This window comes from Crocodylus porosus, unplaced genomic scaffold (genome assembly GCF_001723895.1).
Source record: "Crocodylus porosus isolate Cpor-Errol unplaced genomic scaffold, CroPor_comp1, whole genome shotgun sequence".
Lineage (NCBI taxonomy): Eukaryota > Metazoa > Chordata > Crocodylia > Crocodylidae > Crocodylus > Crocodylus porosus.
Window position 1 is genome coordinate 3758691 of NW_017728936.1, and position 20817 is coordinate 3779507.

General features: G+C 49.4%; 1 protein-coding gene across 4 annotated transcripts in view; it reads right to left on the reverse strand.

The window, feature by feature from the left end:
• Nucleotides 1–8870: 8870 nt before the first annotated feature.
• Nucleotides 8871–20817, reverse strand: part of ARHGAP32 (Rho GTPase activating protein 32) — a 464420-nt gene continuing 452473 nt past the window's right edge. For all 4 annotated transcript variants that reach the window (XM_019546989.1, XM_019546988.1, XM_019546987.1 and 1 more), the window contains 4 exons: nucleotides 19010–19882; nucleotides 17296–18245; nucleotides 11862–16053; nucleotides 8871–10010 (listed from right to left, as the gene is read on the reverse strand). In XM_019546989.1, the coding sequence (XP_019402534.1) occupies nucleotides 13786–16053; nucleotides 17296–18245; nucleotides 19010–19882 (4091 nt within the window). In that variant the 3' untranslated portion in view covers nucleotides 8871–10010; nucleotides 11862–13785. The remainder of the gene's footprint in view (nucleotides 10011–11861; nucleotides 16054–17295; nucleotides 18246–19009; nucleotides 19883–20817) is intronic.

Sequence of the window (20817 nt, forward strand, 5' to 3'; positions counted from 1 at the left end):
GAGGTGCGACTTCACGGTCAGGGCGGCTAGGATCTGGAACCAACTCCCAAGGGAAGTGGTGCTGGCTCCTACCCTGGGGGTCTTCAAAAGGAGACTAGACAATCGCCTAGCCAGGGTCGTTTGACCCCAGCTTCCTTTCCTGCCCATGGCAGGGGGTCGGACTTGATGATCTGCTCAGGTCCCTTCCGACCCCACCAACTATGAAACCCTGGCTGTTGCTAGGACAGGCAGCTCAGCACAGGTATACCATTTGTAGTGCTCCGTGCTTTGTGCTGCCCAAGGTGAGCAGCTTGGAAAGCCACATGCATTCACATCTGTTCTGCTCTGACAGATGCTGGATTGTCTCTTTGTAGCCCAGGATCTGCTCGATGCACTTATTGTTATAATTAGCAATAATGGCACATCCTAATCAATCATAGAAGTGAGTGGGGGGATATGCTAATTGGGGTTCATTTCTTCCACAGCTGGATTGTTGTCTACTGAAGTGCAGACATCCAAGGTTCCTTGAAGGGCAGACTGCTTCATCTTTTACATTTTTTTTTATCTTCTTCAAACAACTCTTGCAGCTTTTTTCAATGCCCCAGCTGACAGGCACCTCCACTACCGTGCCGCTGTGGGGATGGAGTCTTTAAGCAGTCAATAAGGTGTCTTTCTAGCAGCAGGAAGCTAGCCGGCAGTCTGGCTTGCTTGGTTTAGCTCCAGGTGCTAAATTGAGCAGCCTCGTTGCCTTAATGATTATAGGCCAGCTTTCAAGTGGACACAGTTTCCTTTCTGTTGGATACCTCCGTTTTTGGGTGCCTTGTTACGTATCTGGGCACAAATGCAGTTTGCTTAGAAGCGATGCTGAGGGTCTACAAACCCTTGCAACATCAGTGGTAGCTGCACGTGTTTAGAGCTTCTAAAAATTGGGTCCTGGCTGTGTCAAATGGGAGACGGGAACAACTAGAACCAAAGCAATCCTGTTCAGTTGTCTCGAGCCTGATTGAAGGGAACAAATGTGATTCAACAGCACTACCTGGTGGATGTAATTTCCCAGGCTACAAGTCACTTATTTATATGGCTCTACCGCCTCCTCGTTGCTTTAAAACTTCTAATGCATTTCTGCTCAAGTTTCCACAGTGTCTACTGTGAAAAGGAGATACCAGCTGACCAGGTCCAACCTGGGAGAGGCTGGCAGACAGTAGCTCCCCATTTTTCCTGTAAAGGAGAGTAGGGGGAAACAAAGCCTCTGATTTTTTCCTCCTCAGAAACGAGGGTGCAAAATTCACAGCAATCAGTGCGGGTCCAGTGGGTTTTCCTTTTGAAGTGCAATAAATACCCACAATTGCCAAATTCCGCGCTATTGCTGAGAGAAATGGGACATTATTTCTTATTAAAGAAACCCTGCCATTGAAGGGGCAAGTGGGGCATCATTTGAAAAGCACTGTGCGCCTGGGAGAGAGGGTCCCAGTGGGAAGGTGCAACTCAAAGTGGGCTGCCTGGGGAGGACATGCCTTGAAGCAAGTGTGCAGATCATTATGTCTTCCCTTGCCTGCTAAAATGGAGCCTCTTGGGGTAGATTTAAACCTGGGGCCAGGCCCTTTGATGGATCTGCATTGATGTGGGCAGCTAGAAAAGCTCAGAAGCGGGTGAGGCTGGGCTGGAAGAGAAGCAGGAGGATCTGCTAGCTCAGTTCCTGGCAGAGTAACTGCACTGCGGTGAGGGACAGCTGGCCACTCTCTCCATGGTGTGCATGCCAAATCCCCAAACGAGGAAGCAAAGTCACCTTAGGGCATCCCTGAGTGTGCTGCTGAGTAGGCAGAGGATAGGGGCAGAGCAGGAACGTGCTTTACAGCTTTGTTCCTGGATGTGGCATAAGGTGTAGATGTATCCCCAGTGGGAACTCCAAGGGAAAACAGTAGCTTGTACGAATGGTCGCAAATTGTTTCTCCAGAGGGGAGGGACTACATGTCCTAAGTCAGTTATAGGGCCGGAAAGGGGCCTTGTTGTGTGGAAGGAGCCAGACAGTTTGTTTGCGGACCTTGTTGGACTTAACATGTCACATGGCTGCTTTCAGTTGCAGAGACTCTGGACCTGGACTCTGAGCCAGCCACATGCCTGTGAAATGCCCATTTCTCTCTCGGTTTGCCCGGGCAAATCCGGACTATTGTTCCCCCAGGCTTGGGGCTGCTGGTGCCCAGTGCAGCTGAGCTGCTGGAAGTGCTTGCAGTGCTGCTCTGTGGCTTCTTGCTGGCAGTCTGCTGAGGGTCCAGCTGAGCAGCTGCACCCCATCTCCCTTCCCTTGGAAGAGCCCCTTCTGCAGCGTGGCACTCAGCATTTATGAAATGGCTTTAAAAAGGTTGGGCTATGAAACTAGCACTGGGAAGTGCCTGCAGTGGGCAGCACAGGTTCAGTCCTCCTCCTCTGTCCCCTCCATTCTTGCATGTCTTAGCCCTTGACAGAGGGCCGTGCCTAGACAGGCTGTTCTGTCCTGTGGTGTGCACAGGGACTGCATGTCTAGACTCAGTTCAGGGCCTCTTCTATTTTTTGCCATGAGACCCTTTGTTCACAAGCAGCAAATGCATTGCTTACCGACTACCTGGGACCGAACAGATGGAGCACTGTTTCTGCTGACTCCTCGGGGTCTTTCAGCCCTTAAGTCTGGACCATTCAAGCTGTTGGCTGCCTAGCAGGGGTCACCTTCACCAGGGTGCCCCATTCATCAGAGGTGAAATTTTACCCCTAATGCAGGGAATCAGCACAAAGCCTTATTATGTTGCATAGGCGTTGGACACTGTCAGGCTTATAATGAGAGTGTCCACGTTTCAGCAGCTTAACAGTATAAATAGTTAGGATGGCAGGGTGGAGAAACTGAGGCACGGCAGTGGTTACTTACCTTTGGCAGCGGCACGGGGGGGGGGGGGGGGAGTAGAACAAAGTATCCTGGGCCACGGGATCATGCTGCTTCTCACACTTTTAACCTCTCTGTAGATATTTCCAATCTCGAGGTCATCAATCTACGTAGAAATAATACAAGTAATTTTGTCTGCAGCGATTTGTGCTCCAGTCGTTCTGAACTAGAGCTCCTCCTCGCTGCTATAGAGCACAAAGGTTGATTCAGGCAAAACCAGTTCAGCTGAGTTAACTTAATGGCAATCCTGCTCACTCCTTAATTACCAATGAAACACATTTAAGATCACTTGAACTAGTTGCATCATCAACCTAGCTTTCACCCAAGTTATAACAAAGCCAGCATTCAGTTGGTGTGTGGGTATTATGGGGAGGGAGGGGGTCTTGCCCCAGTTTACCTAACACAGCTGATCTCTCGGCTGAAACCACTTTTCTCTTAAATCCCCACAGGCAGCGTTCGCAGCCTTTGAAGCGGCAGTTTGGAGTTTATGGCTCACTGACTTGCTGGTCAATAGCAACTTTGTCTGAGGGAGAGCTAGAGAATCAGCTCCTTATTCATATTTTATTGCACGTCCCTGCCTTGCTGGGCAGAAGCGTCCATGCCACCGCCTGGCATAGGGGCACCTCAGTGGGTTGTGATGACAAAGGGATTGTTAATAAATGTATGCAGCTGATTAGCTTCATCCTGAAAAACATCCTGCCATAATGACCAGCCCTCCTGAGGCATCTCTGCTATCGACTGCATTTTGCAGAAGTAGCTTAGAGACCTTGAAAAAGAGCAGCGCTGTTTTTCAGGTGCTTGTGGAGCACAAAGGAAAATGCCAGGCTTTCCTTCTGGTGAGCTCTTTCCGTGGGAAGGCATCATCTATCCCAGGGGTCAGCAATGTTTTTGGACAGTGTGCCAAAAACACCTGTGACCTCAATTTGTAAGATGTTGGTGTGCGGGGGGGGGCAGATGTCAGGGGAGACACGAGGGGCCCGATCCTTATTGTGGCAGTGCAGCTCTGGCCCCTTCCCTGCCGTCTACCCCGAGGCGTGTGCGCCAACCAAAATGCCTTCACATGCCACGCTCTGGCACCCGTGACAGGGGTTGCCTACCCCTGATCTAGCCCCTCGATGCCAGCTGAAAATTTCCCTTGTGAGACAGGAGAGTTGTGACTCTCCTTGTTTCTGTGAGATTCTCATTTGTGCCTTGGGGAAGGTTGGGAGGAGAACGGAGGAGGCTGCTTAAAACCCAAGCCTGTGCACTTACCTGAATACTGCCAAGCATTGACCCCCGGTCAGGGAAACCACCTGCGTAGGCTGACTGGTGAGACTTGTATCCAGCTGAGCAATTGAGACCTCTTTGCTCTGCCCCCCAGGACTTCAGTGAGCAGGGGTGAAGCTTTATTCTTCTTGCACCAGCAACTGCAGTTGGTACTTTAAGTGGTGCAGCAAGTTCAAGCCTCCACTTTGCCTGCAGTGAGATTTCCTAGGTCCAGTGCTGGGTTTTGAGCCTTCAGGAGGACGTCCTTGGAGGAGGGTGACCGTGGTGTGGAACCGGCAAGAGAGATGATGTTTGCAGACCTTTGGGTGGGGCTGGCTTGCAGCAATGGATAGGTTTGAGAAATGGTCCTGCACTGGCAGGAACTGCAGGAATGCCTCTTGCATAGGGCTGCTGCAGCAGGCCATAAAGTGGCTTTTCAGGAGTTACCAAGGAAATATTTGCCCAAAACTACTTTGGCACTAGCAGCCCTCGCTTGCCTCCTTTTCTCCGTTTCTTTTGTCTCTTCCCTATTCTGCCCAAGTCAACCTCTGTGGTGTCTTAGCTGTGCTCTGCCTGTCGGGTCTCGCCATCTTCAAGCCCTTCCTAGAAACCTGGCTTCAGCTGGGCAGCCTAAAAAACAGCGTTCAGTTCGTGAACTCCTTTCCATGCCAGCAGCATACAACTGGGGTGCTTGGCTAAAGTGGGGGAAGTGAATTTGACCCCAAGAAGCAGAAGGGAGAAAAAGTAGCATGTTTATCTTGGAAGTTAGGTGTGTAAAATAACCATATATCTTTGGAGCATTCTCCTTGCTATATAAAATGTCAGTCACCTTCAAGGGGCACCTGCACGGCTGAATTAACAAGTACTACATCCACAACCAGGCAATAGCCGCGGACTCATGCCACTGACCTAGGCATCTGGCTTCCAGTCTGTTGGGGGTTTTCAGACTTACTGGTTCCAACAGGGGTAACTTCTCGTTACTGTTCATTTTGTAGAAACACTTTGAGCACACTGCTTTTCCAGCGCAAACTCCCCTGTGGCAGGAGATCAAACCTGTCTGTAATATTCTTCAAATGGCGCATGCCGAAAGGCGAAATGAGCAACGCGTAGCTCCACGAATCCGAAGTATTGATTCTCTGTCCTTATCGGAGGACTTGGATAGCTAAACTCAGTGCAAGTTGTTGATTTGTCTTGTATAGGATGGGGAAAAACCGGAAGAGGCTTTCAGAGCTGCTCTGTTTGGGTTCAGGCATGGCTCCTTGTGTTACGACGGAGCTGCTCCCAATTTATTTTTCACCTTTGCTGGGTGAATTGGCTTGTCAGTACAAAGACTGATTGTGCTGGAGATGTATCATGCATGCCTCAAAAAAACCAGGATTGTTCACTGGGACCAGTTACACCTATGTGGCCCAGCTGAGGGCAGGGAGCTAGAATGGTATTTGGGAGGGTGTAACTTGACTTACGCACCAATTTTGGTTACATGTGGATTTAGCTGAACACTTGAAAGCAAAGCTCCTGGAAACGCGGCGCTGTTGCCTCTGAATTGCAAAGCAGCTCTATAAAGAATTGTCTTCCGTGTCATCATGGAAATATTGAGGGCGAGGGTGCAGCATCTCCTGGCTCCAATTCCACTCATTTCTATGCATGTCTTTCCCAGTCTTCTACTTTACCTTTCCCAGGGTTTCTTTTTACCCCTTTGCACAGCACAGCACAGGATCTGGCAGCAGTTTGAGGGAAATGTAGTGTAGGACGGTCTCAAACTTTACCTTGCCTAGTTTGTTTTTGACCCCTCTGCCACGTTCAGGATAGGAGAAAGGGTCAAATGAACAGAGCCCTGGAAACACGGACGTAGCAGTGATCTGAGGAACGTGAGAATGTGCGGTGCAACTTGGCATTGAATTGCCTCTGTCGATGTGTCGGTTTTGTTCATCACCTTCAATATTTCCATTGACACCGCCTCTTGGGAGGGCCAGGCATGCCTTGCTTGTGAGCATCTGGGTGCTGAATGTGGATTATGCACTCATTCTTAACTCCACAGATATTAAGGTCAGCAGGGACCATTACAGCTAGTCTGACTTCTGCAAAACCCAGGCCATAGAGCCCATCTCCATCAGAGGCAGAGCTATGGGAGCAGATGTTTGCTTGGGTCCCATGGGGGCAAATAAAAACCACTGGATGAACAAGTGCATCCTGTCAAGGGACTCCAGCTGGAGAAGTGCTGTGTGTCAGGGCATGAGCGGTGTGTGCACCCTTGTAGGCAACTGGGGAAGTGGCTGTATTAATAAGAGATGGTGCTGAAATGGTTTTATGGTCCACGTGGCAACCTGCTTGCTGATCCTGCTGTCCCATTTGCCATGTGGCAGCATTACAGGTGATCATAGGGCATGTTCACACCCTGCTTACGCTGTGCCCAGGAGCTAGGCTGGGAATCCTATCCCAGCTCCTTGCTCTTGCTACATCCTGGAGAGGTCTTAGAATAGCACTGCTTGCTAACCTGGACCCCCTTTAAGAAAGCTACATTGCCTCATTTCTGGGATTGTGTGCGCATTTCACAGCAGGGCTCTGAGGCTCCACATGGAGCATTTTTGACAGGTCATTAGAGCTAACCTATTCCATGTCTCCCAATGGGAGGTGAGGTTGCTGAGCGCCTCTTCCTACCAGCCTTAAGCTGCCAGCGTCTTGCAGAATTCCCTTTCTGCAGGTGACTCCAATGAGGTGAGGGAAAACAGCAATCATAGGTCAGGGACCTGCCAATTAGCCTTGGACTTCAAATTTTTGAAAACAAGTTAAAGCTTTTTAACTTGTTTCAAAGAATTTTTAAAAAACAATTTAGGTTGTGTTCATCAAAGACCTGGAAGAGGGGATGGAGCGCACCTTCAGCAATTTTGCAGATGACGCCAAGCTGGGGGGAGTAGCAGATACACTGGAGGGGAGGGCTAGGATTCAGAGTGACCCAGACAAATGGGAGGACTGGGCCAAAAGAAATCTGATGAGGTTCAATAAGGACAAGTGCAATCTGGCACTTAGGACAGAGCAATCCCATGCACCAGTACAGGCTGGGGGCTGACTGCCTGGGCAGCAGCTCTGCAGAAAAGGACCTTGGGGATACAGTGGACAATAAGCTGAATATGAGCCAACAGTGTGCCTTTGTTGCTAAAAAGGTGAACGGCGTCCCGGGCTACATTGGTAGGTGTGTTGCCAGCAGGTCAAGGGAAGTGATTCTTCCTCTCTACACAGCACTGGTGAGGCCACCTCTGAAGTAGTGCCCAGTTTTGGGTCTCCCACTACAGAAAGGATGTGGACAAGTTGGAGAGAGTCCAGTAGAGGGCAATAAAAATGGCTTGGGGGCTGGGACGCACCAGTTGTGAGGAGAGACTGAGGAAACTGGGCTTATTTTGTCCAGAGAAGAGTGAGAGGAGATTTGATAGCATATTTCAACTCCCTGAAGGGGGATCCAAAGGGGATGGAGCTGGGCTGTTCTCAGCGGTGGCAGATGACAGAACAAGGTGCAACAGGCTCAAGTTGCAGCAAGGGAAGTTTAGGTTAGATATTAGGAAGACCTCTTGCACTAGGAGGGTAGTAAAGCACTGGAACAAGTTACGTAGAGAGGTAATGCAATCTCCATCCTTGGAGGTTAAGATCTCAAGTTGGGGCTGGTCCTGCTTTGAGCAGGGGGTTGGACTAAATGACCTCCTGCGGTCCTTTCCAAATCTGATTCTAAGTTTCTGGGTTTGCAAATAGTCTTCTGTGTCTGTCTGGACACTGAGCACAAGGCCCTGCCCCAGACCTAGGGCTTTGGCCCTGTACAGCACTTCAATAAGGAGGGGAAGGGAGGGATGGCCTGTGGTAATTCTTTGCCTCATCCTATTTACCTTTTGGAAGCCATCAAATTCAAGTGCTGCATTCCTGTAGGGTGATCGGGCAATTGTGCTGTTTGCGACGGTGAGCAGATTTTGCGCCTGGGCTAACAAATATCCCCGATGCATTTGCAAAGCTGCTTAGAAGCCAGGCTGGAACTCTGCCCCGACTGCTTCTTGCAAGGACAGATGGTAATGACCACAAAATTCACGTGTGGGGTCACTGTCTTCTTGCTTTACCGGTGGCAGGTTGGGCTTGAGGCAATATGCCTTGTAGCTATACAACAGAGTTGTGTAGCTTTTAGGAATGGGTTAGACAAGGGCTTGGATGGGATGGCTTGGGTAGGGATGATCCTGCCTTGATTAGAGGGTTGGACCAGATTACCGCCTCGGGTCCCTTCCAGCTCTGCTTTTCTGATTCCTGGGGTTATGCTGGACTTGCACCATACTACTATTCGTCTAGATGCAATCTGTGAGCTGCTTATTGTGTCAGTGCACCATCAGGGGTTTTGCACACTAAAGAACAGCATGCTTCGGGGGGAGGGACGGGACAGACAGCAGTGTGCGCACTTGCTGAGAAGACTGTGATACCAGTGAAATAATTACTTTATCATGTTATTGGCAACGACGACTGAACACCAAAGGGCTGATGCACTGTTTAACACACCAGCAGTGGTAGGGCCTGGGAGTGCCAGTCTTTGACCGAGACTCCACCGTGCTCAGCGCTGTGCAGCACTGGAACAAAAAGCTCGGTCGGGCACCTTCTTCTTCCCCAACCTGCTTTAATCAGTGACTTCAGTTCAACCCTTAGGAGTCAGATCTGTTGCCTGGCCCTTTCCTAGTGCAGCAGTCCTAGGTGAGAAGAAAGGGAGACTAGGAAAGCCACGGATGATTTATTTTTGTTTTCTTTTCAGAACAGTTATGCCACAGGCGTAGCTGAACAGATAAGCACTGGGATGGAGCAAAGGCCAGTGGTTCACAGGAGCCTTGGCCCACGCACAGTCTTCACCCCTCTCATCGTCTGAATAATCTGGCCCCCAAGAGTGCGCGGCTCCCAAGCTAGTGTTTCCATGTCCTGTGTCCTACGTCTAGGTTACTGTTAATTAACAAGGCAGAGGCACAAACACACGTGAACCCAAAGGAGTAGGTTTTACCCTGGCTTGATTAATGCGGTTGAGTTGTACATCTGAGTGTGAGCGCACTAGGACTGTTGCTTTTTGTTTAATACCACAAGACACCTCAGTCTGGATCATCGCATTACAGTACAAATAAAAAACAGAAACAAAACCACATCCGCATCGTACACGGTGGGAAGAAAATGAGAATCTAAATATTTACAGAGAAGGTTGGTGGGAAACCACAAAAATATTTACATAAAAATACATGAGCTTGTCGGCATATACATTTTACACCAATTCACAAAAAAAAAAAAAAAAAAAAAAAGAGAACACAAAAATAAGACACTATATAAATTAAAGTGAAGGGAACTCTGAAGGTAACCCAAGGCTTTCTGGGTGCTTCGCTCATGCGGCTCCAGGCAAGAAAAATCAAGTCTTCTATAGCAGGGAAGTGAACTGCAAGACAACCCTTTCTTGTCCTTTTGTTTTGCACTAAAACTGTACAATGCAAGCTCTCTCACACACAAGGGGGGAACTGGGCACATATGTTTCAACTATGCCATGCCTTTCGCATCAGACTTCTGTAGCACAAGGTTCTGGAAAAAAGTCACATGCCTAAGCCACCTTTTTTGTGTGTTTGTGTGCGCGCGTCTGTGCGTTTGAACAAGAAAAGTCAAAACCACAATTCTGCATCCTCTGACATGTAACACGCTGCTTCAGTCAACGCTTTGTCAAGAGACGGATGGGACGGATGGCAGGGAACACACAAGGGGCTCTCCTTTCCGTAGGTGAAGGGGAACAATACATTTTCAAGTTGGTTTTGGTTTGGGGTAGCAATTAGCTACAGCTGTGCAATCCTCACTGGCCTCCTCCCAACTAATAAGCGTAAACCCATTACCTCTGTAAAGACATAGGCACAAAGTATTTTCCTGTCATATATGCATATACATTTTAACCTGATCAGACTTTTTTTTTTTTCCTTAAAAAAAATTAAAGGTGAAACTAAAAGAGACTCTACAGGGCCTATCTTGACATCTATCCCCATGGGGCAAGATTGCTTTCTGGGCCAAATTCTGCTCCGAAGTTGGGGGTACAAACCCAGAGCAGAATTGGGCCCTACCTCTTACGTGAGGTAGAGAGAATTTCAGCTGAAAAATGCAGCAAGTGGGAACTAAAATGCAGGCAGTAAATAACCCATGTATTGGAGACCTTTTATGTCAGTCCTGGAGCTGCTCGTGTCCCCTTGCTGGAGATGTGGTCAGACAATAGGGCTCCTACAGCTGAGCAGATTGGCGCTTGTTGATGCACTGTCTTCCTCACTGTTCCTCCCTATTAGAGGTCTCCCTCCAAGTCCCATTTGCTCACAGAAAGCAGAGCTTTCTCCCGTGTGCCGTACCATACGCCATCCCCAGCTCCTGCCTAGCCCAGGGCTAGATGGGACCTTTTAGAAAACAATGGGGATGAGCGGTAGCCAGCTAAACTATTTCCCCACTTCAGCTGCCTGCACAGGACTCATATTTCCCTGAATACTGGGAGTTTTTCCAGGTCTGGCGGGGCAGACACCAGGTACCTTGATCTTTAATCAAGGGGGAAGGGGACCCATTTCCTAAGGGGCATCAAGATCCAACACTAACCACAGGTCCAGAGCAGAACTGCATAGTTCACTATATGGCTTTCTTGTGGGGCTGGGGTGCAGGATTTAAGAATGGCTTGAGCAGCTGGTCATCCTTTCAAGGAAGGGGCTTGGTCCAGGCTTCCTGAGCCTATTGCTTCAGGGGTCTTCACCCAATGCTGAACATAGGCAGGGCTAGCAGCCCTCTGCTCACATGCTGTTATGTGCACAGAGAGATGTGGCTGGGAACAAAGAATGGAAGCAGCTAAATAACTAAGATCTCTGGACCAGGACAGAGCGCTTTCTGGTCTCCACAGGGCTTGTTTCCATTTCTGTGAGCAACACTTTATGAGTGAAGTGTCCCCTAGCCAGTAGGGCAGCTGCACATTGTATGGCCTGAGGCCTGCAAGGTGCTAGGGGCCCTTGATACCCACTGAAGTCAATGGTGGTAGAGAGTGATCAGCACCAGGCACGTGCTGGGCCTCTCTCAAGTGCAGAGGTTAGTGCTGTGAACTGCTAAGCAGGCTCAAAAGCCCTGGCCCTGTCTCTTGTTGCTGTTGCTCATAAGTCAGGGAAACGGTCTGGAGCTTTATACACTACAGGAGAAGACTGGCTTCAAGTCACGTGATGACTGCAGACAAATCGAGAGGCATTTACAGAACTAGAGAGAGCTCAGTGGGGCTCTCTCACCAGGGGACAGTCCTGGTCATATAAGGCTAATACCAAGAGGTTAGGAGGGAGAATTAAGGCTTTCATGGAGAGAGAGGTTTGACCTGCAGCCCTCGTTACCTGAATCCCAAAGAGCCTGAACCAAATGCATTTGTCCTTGCCTCAACTCCAGAACAAGGGAGGCTGAACCTAAAGAGCAGCCAGATGGCAGCTGTGGGGAATGGTAACGTTAGCCCTCATCCACTGACGTCTTTAAAATATAAGCATACCTCTAGGGAGCCTGTGTATGATATAGGCAAACTCCATCAGAATAGCTGGAAGAGGGGTTCAGCCTTTACTAGCTAGTAGCACAGACTAGGTGATCCACAACATAGTCCGTGTCTCCATCTAAAGACCTTTTCCATGCTTTTTCCTTTTAGCAGCCCCCACCCCCCTGCCCACCCTCAAATCCCACTTCTTGAGTTACTCACAGGGTGAATGGGATCATGGTAACCTGGATCACAGTGTTTGTTGTTTCCTCACCAGATTTATTTCCATAACACTTAAGAACAACTCTACGTATGAAAAAACAACCTTTAAAACAATGCATCACACAACAAAATAGGACTAACAAGGTCCCATTGATGAAACAGGCCCAAACAAGGCAACAAGATTAAAAGGAAACAAATGGCTAATGACTGGTTAGCTACTAGCCATGGCGTGTTCCTCTGAGATGTGGTAAGTTCTTATTACTACTTCAAAGCCAAAAATAGCAATGAACTCCTTTGTCTAAAGATCCAGTGTGAGCTATGCACCAGCTGTGGGACCTTTAAGAAAACCTCTGGGTGGGTTTTCTTAAAAAGGACACAACACCTTGGAGGTCCAAAGTAAGTAGTGCCATTTTTGACCAAGCAGAACAAGGAAAGGCCCCGCTGTCATAGCACGTTAAAACTCCTACGATTCAGGTGCTGCTAGCAAGCCCTGGTTAACAAAATGCATGTGTCTTAGATGTGGGGTTTGCAGCGACTTTTGAGTCTTGGGAATTCAAGCAGCTGCAGATCAGACATTGCTTCTTTTACAACACAGAAAGCTCTTTAAATACACAGGGCAACATTGCTGGAGTGTTTTATAGAGGTGTACTGGCCCTTTAGTCCCCACTGATGGCCGGAAAACTGGTGTGAACTACACTTGCAACAACAGAGGCAATACTATTTCACAGTGCACAGATAGCATGTAACTACTCTGTACTTGCAGCAACTTCACAGGGGTTCCCTTGGTAATGCAGTACTATAGTTATGGCAGGCCATATCCCAGAGTCAGTGGGAGTCTTCCCTGAACTAGGGACTGTGGGATTTGGCCCAGAGCAAATACCTGGTCATGCAGCTAACTTGGTGCTTATACAGGCATTCCCGGCTGGTAACCTGTGCTCTACTTTACAAGCTGGACATAATCCTACAGTGACATTGTAAAGGGATGGTATTATATGGCCAGCCACTCCTTGGAATTAAATGGTCTGGACCTTAGTCTATCAGTAAAGAGGAATCGTGAAATGCATGTGTTGTTCTCAAGGGCTGGGTGTGGCGGTGGGTGTGGGTTTTTTCCTTTCAGTGTTAGAAACACAGACCTGCCTCCCCCCAGCTACCAAAGCTGGTCTCCATTGTCAATAGGGAGATTAACATGGATACTTGAGTTCCTGCAGAAATCCTTTCTGTGGTCAGAAGCAGCTTGTCAAGTGAGTCTTTAAACGTCCTCCCCTGTATCCTACAATAGCACTTGCCTTCATCTGGGACCGATCCCACTTGCTGAAGTTGGCGGAGAGACTCCTGCTTGCTTCCAAATGCTGGGATTAAGCCCACTAGAGCACCACGAATTGTCTGCAAGGGAACAAGCTGCTCTTTCCCCACAGCTTTTAGCACATGACTGATTTGCTGCTTCACTTGACAGGGGTCAGGACAGAGGCCCCCCCCCGCCAGCATGCATCATTCAAACTACTCCTCTGAGGCCAGCAGCTGGGAACATGACCTCATTTGTTCCAAATTTACCAGAATTGCTGCATACGCCAGCACCTCACGCACAAGATGATGGCGGGAGTTGCGAGAGTGCTATGGCAGCCAAGTAACATTAGACCAGGGGAGGAAAAACCCTTGGCCCCTTCCCCACCATGCCTCAGATCTGCCCTCATGACTGGGTTGTCTCTTTACATGCCAACAGCCTGCAGGATCATGCCAACCTCTCAAACTACATGGAAAAAGCTGTACCTCTACTACATAAAAACAGTTAGTGGTGGGCTGGGGGCAGGGTTTGCTTTTGCTCATTGGGGCAGGGTCGGGGTTGTTTTTCTTTTTGTCACTGAAAAAATAAAACAGTCCACTGTCCAGCAGAGGCTGCTAAGACTCTATCCCTCCTTCCCCCAGCTCACTCAGCATGCACCTCTGTCTCGGGCCTCTGCAGACATAGATCTGTGGGGAGGAAGGCCCCCTGGCCCAAGGCTGTGGCATAAGTCCGACTGTGCGAATGGGGAAAGCTGGGGGGCGCAAAGCCCCCTCCTCCGACATAGCCCCCTCTTTGGTGCTGAGGCATGTTATGGTAATCCTCCAGGTTATCGTACTGGGACACCACTGTCATAGTGCTTTGGCGTTTGCCAAGGGTTTGGTATGGGTAGAGGAGGGCAGGGTCCCGCTCTATACTCTCTGGGAGCTGCATTCTGAGGCTGTGGCTCCGCTCTGGCTTGGGGGGTGGCGCCACGGGGGGGGCATGGTGCTCTTCCTCTTTATAGCAGTCTCTGGGGTGTTTCTCCACAGGAGCGGGCTGCCTGACTCGAGGCCTTTCCAAATCTGGTCTGTCCTCTGCACCCCTCATCTCCTTGTGGTTCAGCCTCAGGGTCTCCTGGCTAGATGTGACGTACTTCCCACCTGAGTGCTGGTAGCTCAGGGGCTCAGAGCAGTGCTCCTGCCCACCCTTTGGCCGGTAGTCCGGATAAGGAGGGCCGTTTTTGGATTCTGAGGTCTGCCTATGGCTTGCTTCCTGCTGCAGGTGCGTCCTGTGCTCGGTGGCGCTGCAGCCCGTCTCATGCAACTTTCTGTTCCTAATGCTGCTCTGCTTCTGAGGGAGGGAAGGCTTCTCCACCTGCCCGTTCCCGTAGGCCCCGTGGTAGTGAGCTCGGTCAGGCTCTGGCTCCACATGCTGCACATAGTAGCGCTCCTCCCCATCGGGGGTGGCTGCCTTGGCTGGGTACCTCCCTTCTTTCCCTTCAACCACAGTCAGGAGACCAGTTTTCCCAGGATCTGATTTGCTGCGCAGGTGGAGGACATCCAGCCCCCCCAGTTCTTCTGGCAGCAGTGGGCCCACATTGTCATACTGGGACATCACCGGCCCTTTCACTTTTTGACGCGTGCGGCTCTCGCGGCGAATCGACTGCATGCGGTACTTCTCCATGTCCTCCAGGTCCCAAGACATGTACACGTGCTTGATGTCTGGGGCAGGGGGCACATCTCTGCTAATAAAGCTGTGCTCTTTCCCTGCCAGGTGGCCGATGAGGCCTCCCTGAGGGTAGGCAGGCAGGCCGGGATTACGGTACAGAGTCTTGCTCTGAAGCCTGGAGGTGTACGAGGCAAAGTCTCGGCTAGGAAGGGGGTGGAACTGCCTGAGTCGCATGGTGCTGTAAGGGTCCAGGTCGTAGAAGCTCCCGTCTGCTGCAGTGTAGTAGGAGGAGCCAGAAGAGCTTGAATAAGGGCTATACCTGTAATGCACACGCCCATTCTCAAAGTATGGCTGCAGCTGGGTGACATGATAATCCGAGGGTGGCTGATATGGCTTGTATTGATAGAGGGGCCGTGGGCAATACGCCGCCTCGTCATCAGGTGGCACCTCTGTCCGTGAAATGGGCACGGAGCGGATAGTGGCAGTGGAGGCGGACGGGGTAGGGACATGCAGTGATTGCACCCTCCTGATAGTGGGGTAGGGCGGAGCCTCCTCAGTGTAGCTGGTGCTACGCATGGTGGTAGGGCTTATGGAGGACATGAATTCAGCCCGGCTTCGAGGCTTGGAGTGAAGGGCTGAGGTGCTCTTCCCTTGAGTGGCATAGGTGTTATACCGGGGGCCCATGGATGTAGGGGTTTCTGACCTAGAGGCGTAGGCTTGATGCTGGTCGGACTTGCCGTGGTAGGAGACATGTGGTGGGACGCTCTCAGGTCTGTACTGGTGGACGGAAGCGGGCTTGTGGTGCAGGTAATTCTCGGGGGCGGGGGGCTCGGGGGCACTCTCTGACTTGGAATGGGCGAGATACAAAGACTGCAGAGAGGCATGCTTGGGTGGGGGAGGCGGCGGCAAGGCATCCTCCACGGAGGAAGGCAGCATGGAGGAAACCAGGAAAGAATGGTAGTTGGAGTTGTTGACAGCATCAGCGTTGTTGGAGTGCATGGCTGCAGCAATTTTACTTTCCAGCGTTCTCACGGGTGGAACTGGGGGTGTGAAGCCATAGGAGGAGTGACCAGGGACCGATTCGGACCGAAGATGCAAAGCAGGAGCCCTTGTGTTCTCCCGGGGCTTTTCTAAGTGGCCCTGGTAGGACACGGGAGTGGACGAGGTACACCGGGGAGCACAGCTGCTTTCGGTGACGAAAATGGGAGCAGGCTCAGCTACTCGAGGCTCAGGCGGCTTTTCTGGAGCTACTGCGCCACGTACCTGGTAGGGAAACATCATAGGCAGATGTCAGCAGCAAGCACCAGCAGCACATACTCCGTACCTGTAGGCCCGGCTCTGTGAAAACTCCCTTGCCTACAATGCAGCCCAAGTGTCATGATAATCTGCAGAGCACTGTCTTGAAATAAAGAGTGTGTGAATGCAAATCTATGTCTGTCTTGATAACTGAAACAAATGCTGCCTTTTCCAAGAGACTGAAGTGAACTTTGGGACCAGCTGAAATTTGCACCATTTCCCCAGGCTCAGAGAGGGGCTGTCAGACAGGCTGGTATATGTTACAATCATGAGAACAGAAAGAAAGCAACAAACTGGAGAGATGGTAGTTGTCAGCAGATTACAACTTTTATATAAACTGGTGCTTGGAAACCACAGATGTGGCCTGGAGCACTTGATGGGTGTGTGGTTTTTTTTTTATAAGTAGTACTAGAGTTACTTTTAGCAGAAATGCACTTTGATTTTACATTTGTGCAGCTCTGAGCATGGATTAATGAATGCATAATCCACCATGGCATTACACTAACAACTCCTTCTGAACTGATACCATCACTCAATGTCTAATACAATCAGAGTGTAGGGGGGTGTCAACATAGTTAATGTGTCATTGTGGTTCAGTTGGCAGCAGGTAGAAACCAGGATATTATATAAGCCCAAATCCTATACCAGGAATTAGGGAACCGCTCACTAAAAGTGTAAGGTGTCCACTTCGGATGGAAGCTTTGAGAGCTCTAAATTAGTATTCCCAGCATCAGTCATCCCACAGTTGTTTCTAAGACACCAAAGAGATGTTTCTGAATTCAAACCCGTCTCTGATTTCCCAGTAGCACAGTTAAATAGTGCATTACCCTACAGTCGCCATGTTACAAGAACCAAATCTGACTCTTAAAAATACTTTGCATTATTTTAGGATTTCAGAGCAATGGGGTGGCATTCTATTAATCTAGGGAACTTTCACGCTCGTGTCAAAGGAAAAGCATGGTAGGTTTTTGCAAACTTATAAGTGAACACATTAGGAAATTCGGTGTGTGCATGCCTGTGTGTTATATATTCCTTGTAATTTGTGGAACCCCCCCGCACTCCCTGGCTTTTGGAACAGCAAGCATGCGCTTCCCTTGCTGCTCTCTGGTCTAGACTACCTCCCTCAGCTTTTCCCTCTGGCACTATAGTTTTATCTGTGCACGGTATGTATAAATGTACTAGGTGCTGGGTGTATGAGCCCCCACTTACATGGTTGGAACTACTTGGTCCTTTAGTGGTTGCTGCTGGAACTTGTCCCATTGCCGGCTGGTGGTCTCCTGGCCTCTGAGATAAAACTGCTTGGCTGGCTGTTAGAGTGCGCTGAGTCGTGGTGACAATAATGTCTGCCTGTGTGGTGGGTTCAACACCAGCAAGCTGACCGGCTGTTCCATGACCTGCTGTGGTTGCTGGTGTCTGGATAGCTGTAACATATGTCATTGTAGCCATAGTGATATTCTCTCCAGTTACAGAAGAAACCTGAAATCTGTCTTCAGCTGTGCAGCTAGGGATGTGGTTTTTGTCCACAGGTATGCAGGTACGCAGATGGGACTTGTCTGTAGGCACATCTGTTGCAGATGGTTCCTGGTCAAGTAGTATACCTAAATGGGGGTGAACATGGTCCCGATCCCTGAGCTGGGAGGGGAAGTGATCCTTGTCCCCTATTACAGTATGGAAGGCAAAGTGGTCCTGCTCTGTGTCTTTGCCACTAGGTGCATCCCCAGGCATGCTGGTATGGAGGTGTGAGTGATGGTCTTGGTTTCCAGGTGTGCCTGAATGCAAATGGTTGTGATCCCCAGGTGTGCCACTACTGTGGAGATCCTTGTCTACTGGTGCCCCATTCTGGAAGCAATCTCCAGATGCACCAGTCTGGAAGTGGAGCCTGTTCTCAGCCACACCAGTGTAAAGATGCAGCTTGTCCGGGGCAGCACCAGCACAGAGGTGGAGCTTTTCTAGAGCTGTACCAGTTTCAGTCTCTCCGTAATTTGCACAGTCAGAATGAGCCTCCCCTGGCTTCTTCTGGGATTGAGCAGAAGCCTGCTGTGCAGACTCCGCTAACGCTAGGGCTAGCATACGCGCTGCATTTTTTGGAGGAGGAGGAGGGATCAGAGACACAGAACTGACAGGAACAGGATCCTGAGGGGAGTCGAGGACAACTGCTCCTGAAATGGGAGACAAAATTCAGAGAGAGAGAGAGGGAGGAGGGGCAAGGAAGGAATGGGGCAGGGGAGAGGTGGGGAGAGAGAGGGAGAGAGATGGATGAATCCCAGCAAGGACAGCAGCCCTTTAACCATCATTATAAAAACAAATGCTTTCCACACTTCGTAGCACGTGAATGAGTTAAGTAAAACACTATGAATATGGACGCGTGGACAGCAATTAAGCAGCATTCAAGTTGGAGCAATTTTGCTGTATTCGCTATATTCCCAGCTTGTCCAGCTTGCCCAGTTTGTCCACATGTAACTGTTAGAACTTAACAGCTGTTGAGCAGTTCTGAGCCCCTGCAACCCCCCTTGAAAATGGCTCCAAATGCACATGTATCCATATCCGTAATCTATTGCACATAGAAATGCTGCAAGAAAACAAGATCCTCTAAAGGACTCTCTTATATTTCAACAGTTAGGAAGCACGTATTGCACAGAACGTGACCCTTATACTTTTTGCCCCAAAAGCTTGTGTTTTAAATGCATCTTGGGCCTAGGCCTATGACATATCCTTGCAAAATATTTAAGTCGAATTCAAGAGGTGTGTGATGTAGGGGAAGGCAGAAAGATTTCTAGTAAGGACTTTGTAATTTGCACCACCCCAAAGAGGGCCTGGGGTCAAAATTTGGCAGGTGCTCCTCTCTCCTAAAGGGCAGGCAGAGAAGTCTGAGAGCAAAGTCCCGCTGGAACATAAAGGAAGAAAGGAGGAGAGGTCACTGTACCTGGCTGAGTGTGTCCTGAGGGTGCAGTCTTATTCTGACTGACTGGCATTGGTTTTGCCCCTTCATCTGGCAACTCTGGTTTGCCAGCAGCCACTTGGGTGTGTACCTCTGGATGGCATCCTTCATTTGCTCCCATCTCGCTGGCTTTCAGTGGCAAGGATATCTGGGTTGGAGACCTGTTGGCGGCTTCGTTGATACTGATCCCCTTGCTCCAGTTTGGCGAAGTGGTATTCCCTGCTGTGTGGGGCACCCCTCCAATCACTTCTGACACCCGGTTGGGCAGTGTAAATGAGACTGGCTCCGATATAGTCAGCGGTGGAGACTTGAGTGGCTTTCGCCCCAGTTTAGGTGAGAAAGCATGGACAACTTTCTCAGAGAATGAGAGAGGCTTACAGGCCTTCTCCTCAGTTGGGCTCATGTCCAGCGTGAAGAAGGGGCTCATCTTCTCTTGGAGCGGGGAGACTGGTTCAGAGCTTGTGGCGCTGCCAGGGGTCTGAGATTGACTGCCAGACTCCAAATCCCTCTTCCCTGCACTTGGCTTGTCCTTGCTGATGCCCACTGACTCCAGCATGGAAGTACTGCTATCCAGGCACTCAGACTCTGCCTGGGGCGGGCTACACTGAAAAGACATGGGGTCAAAATCCAGGCTGGCTACTCCAATCTCTGGTGGGCTCAGGTCAACGTCTTCAGCAGATCGAGGAGAGATGAGGGCAGGAACATGAATCAGCCCCTCATCCCCATCACTCTCATCATGGGGCAAATTATCATAGGAATTGCAGCGGTTCATGTTTCCCAGGAGTTCCCCGTTAAAGGAAGCAGACAACGCATCGCTGCTGGATCGGGGTCTTCTGGGCCGGAACAGCTTGGATTCACCTAGCCATAAATAGGTACAGAAGCATTAACAGCACTAGATAAAAGTGCAAGAGACAGCTACTTACTAGCTAGTTCTCTCGATCTGTTTTAAAACAATGGGCAGAGTAATAGAAATAGTAGCAATAAGCTAGTTAAGTTAACTCGGTTTAAAGGATTTGGCACCTCTTTTCCTTTAGCACTTGATTTGAATGCATCAACATTAAACTAAGGCCTGTTTCTGGATCAAGCTGTTTTTAAGCAGTTTATTCTGAAATGACCTAATTGCAAATGTGCCCAGGTCCCAGCATGGTCTAGAGCAGAAAAATAATGCTTCTTTGGAGAATTCCCTCTCCTTCCAGTGCCCCTTTTAGGCACAGAAAGCAGGCAGGGGCCGAGGAAGTGAACGTTAGCATGTGCAGATCTGATCAGAAATGCTGGATAAGGGGAAACAGAATGTGTTTATTTCATTTTATTTGAGATCTGAGGAGTTAAAAAAAGATCCTGAAGTGCACTGGCCTGGTATCCAGACAGCAGCAGCAAGCAATTGTAAACCACTACTCCTTTATCAGTTACTTAAAAAGCATCACGGCTCTTAATTTTGGAGAACAGTTAAGGTTACACTGAGTTTTGCATTTAATGCACGTGAACATATTTCACTGCCCAGACCCCTGCTTTTAGTCAGCTCTTTCCTAACAGAAGAGATTTGGAGAGGTCACCCTGTTTTTCCTTCACCAAATGCTTTCATTCGATAGTGACGGGCAGCATTATAGAAACCCTTATGTTGCAATTCTTTTTAACTCAGTTTAATCCTATTCAATTTGTGCTCTATAAAGACCAGAAAAGAATGCAACATGCAGACCTTACATGCAGAAACATATTAAGTTGTTTCTTGTGTCTGTTTTATAGTCAGTCTATGCATCCTGGATGGTACATACTGCTTTTTTCCTCATTTTGAA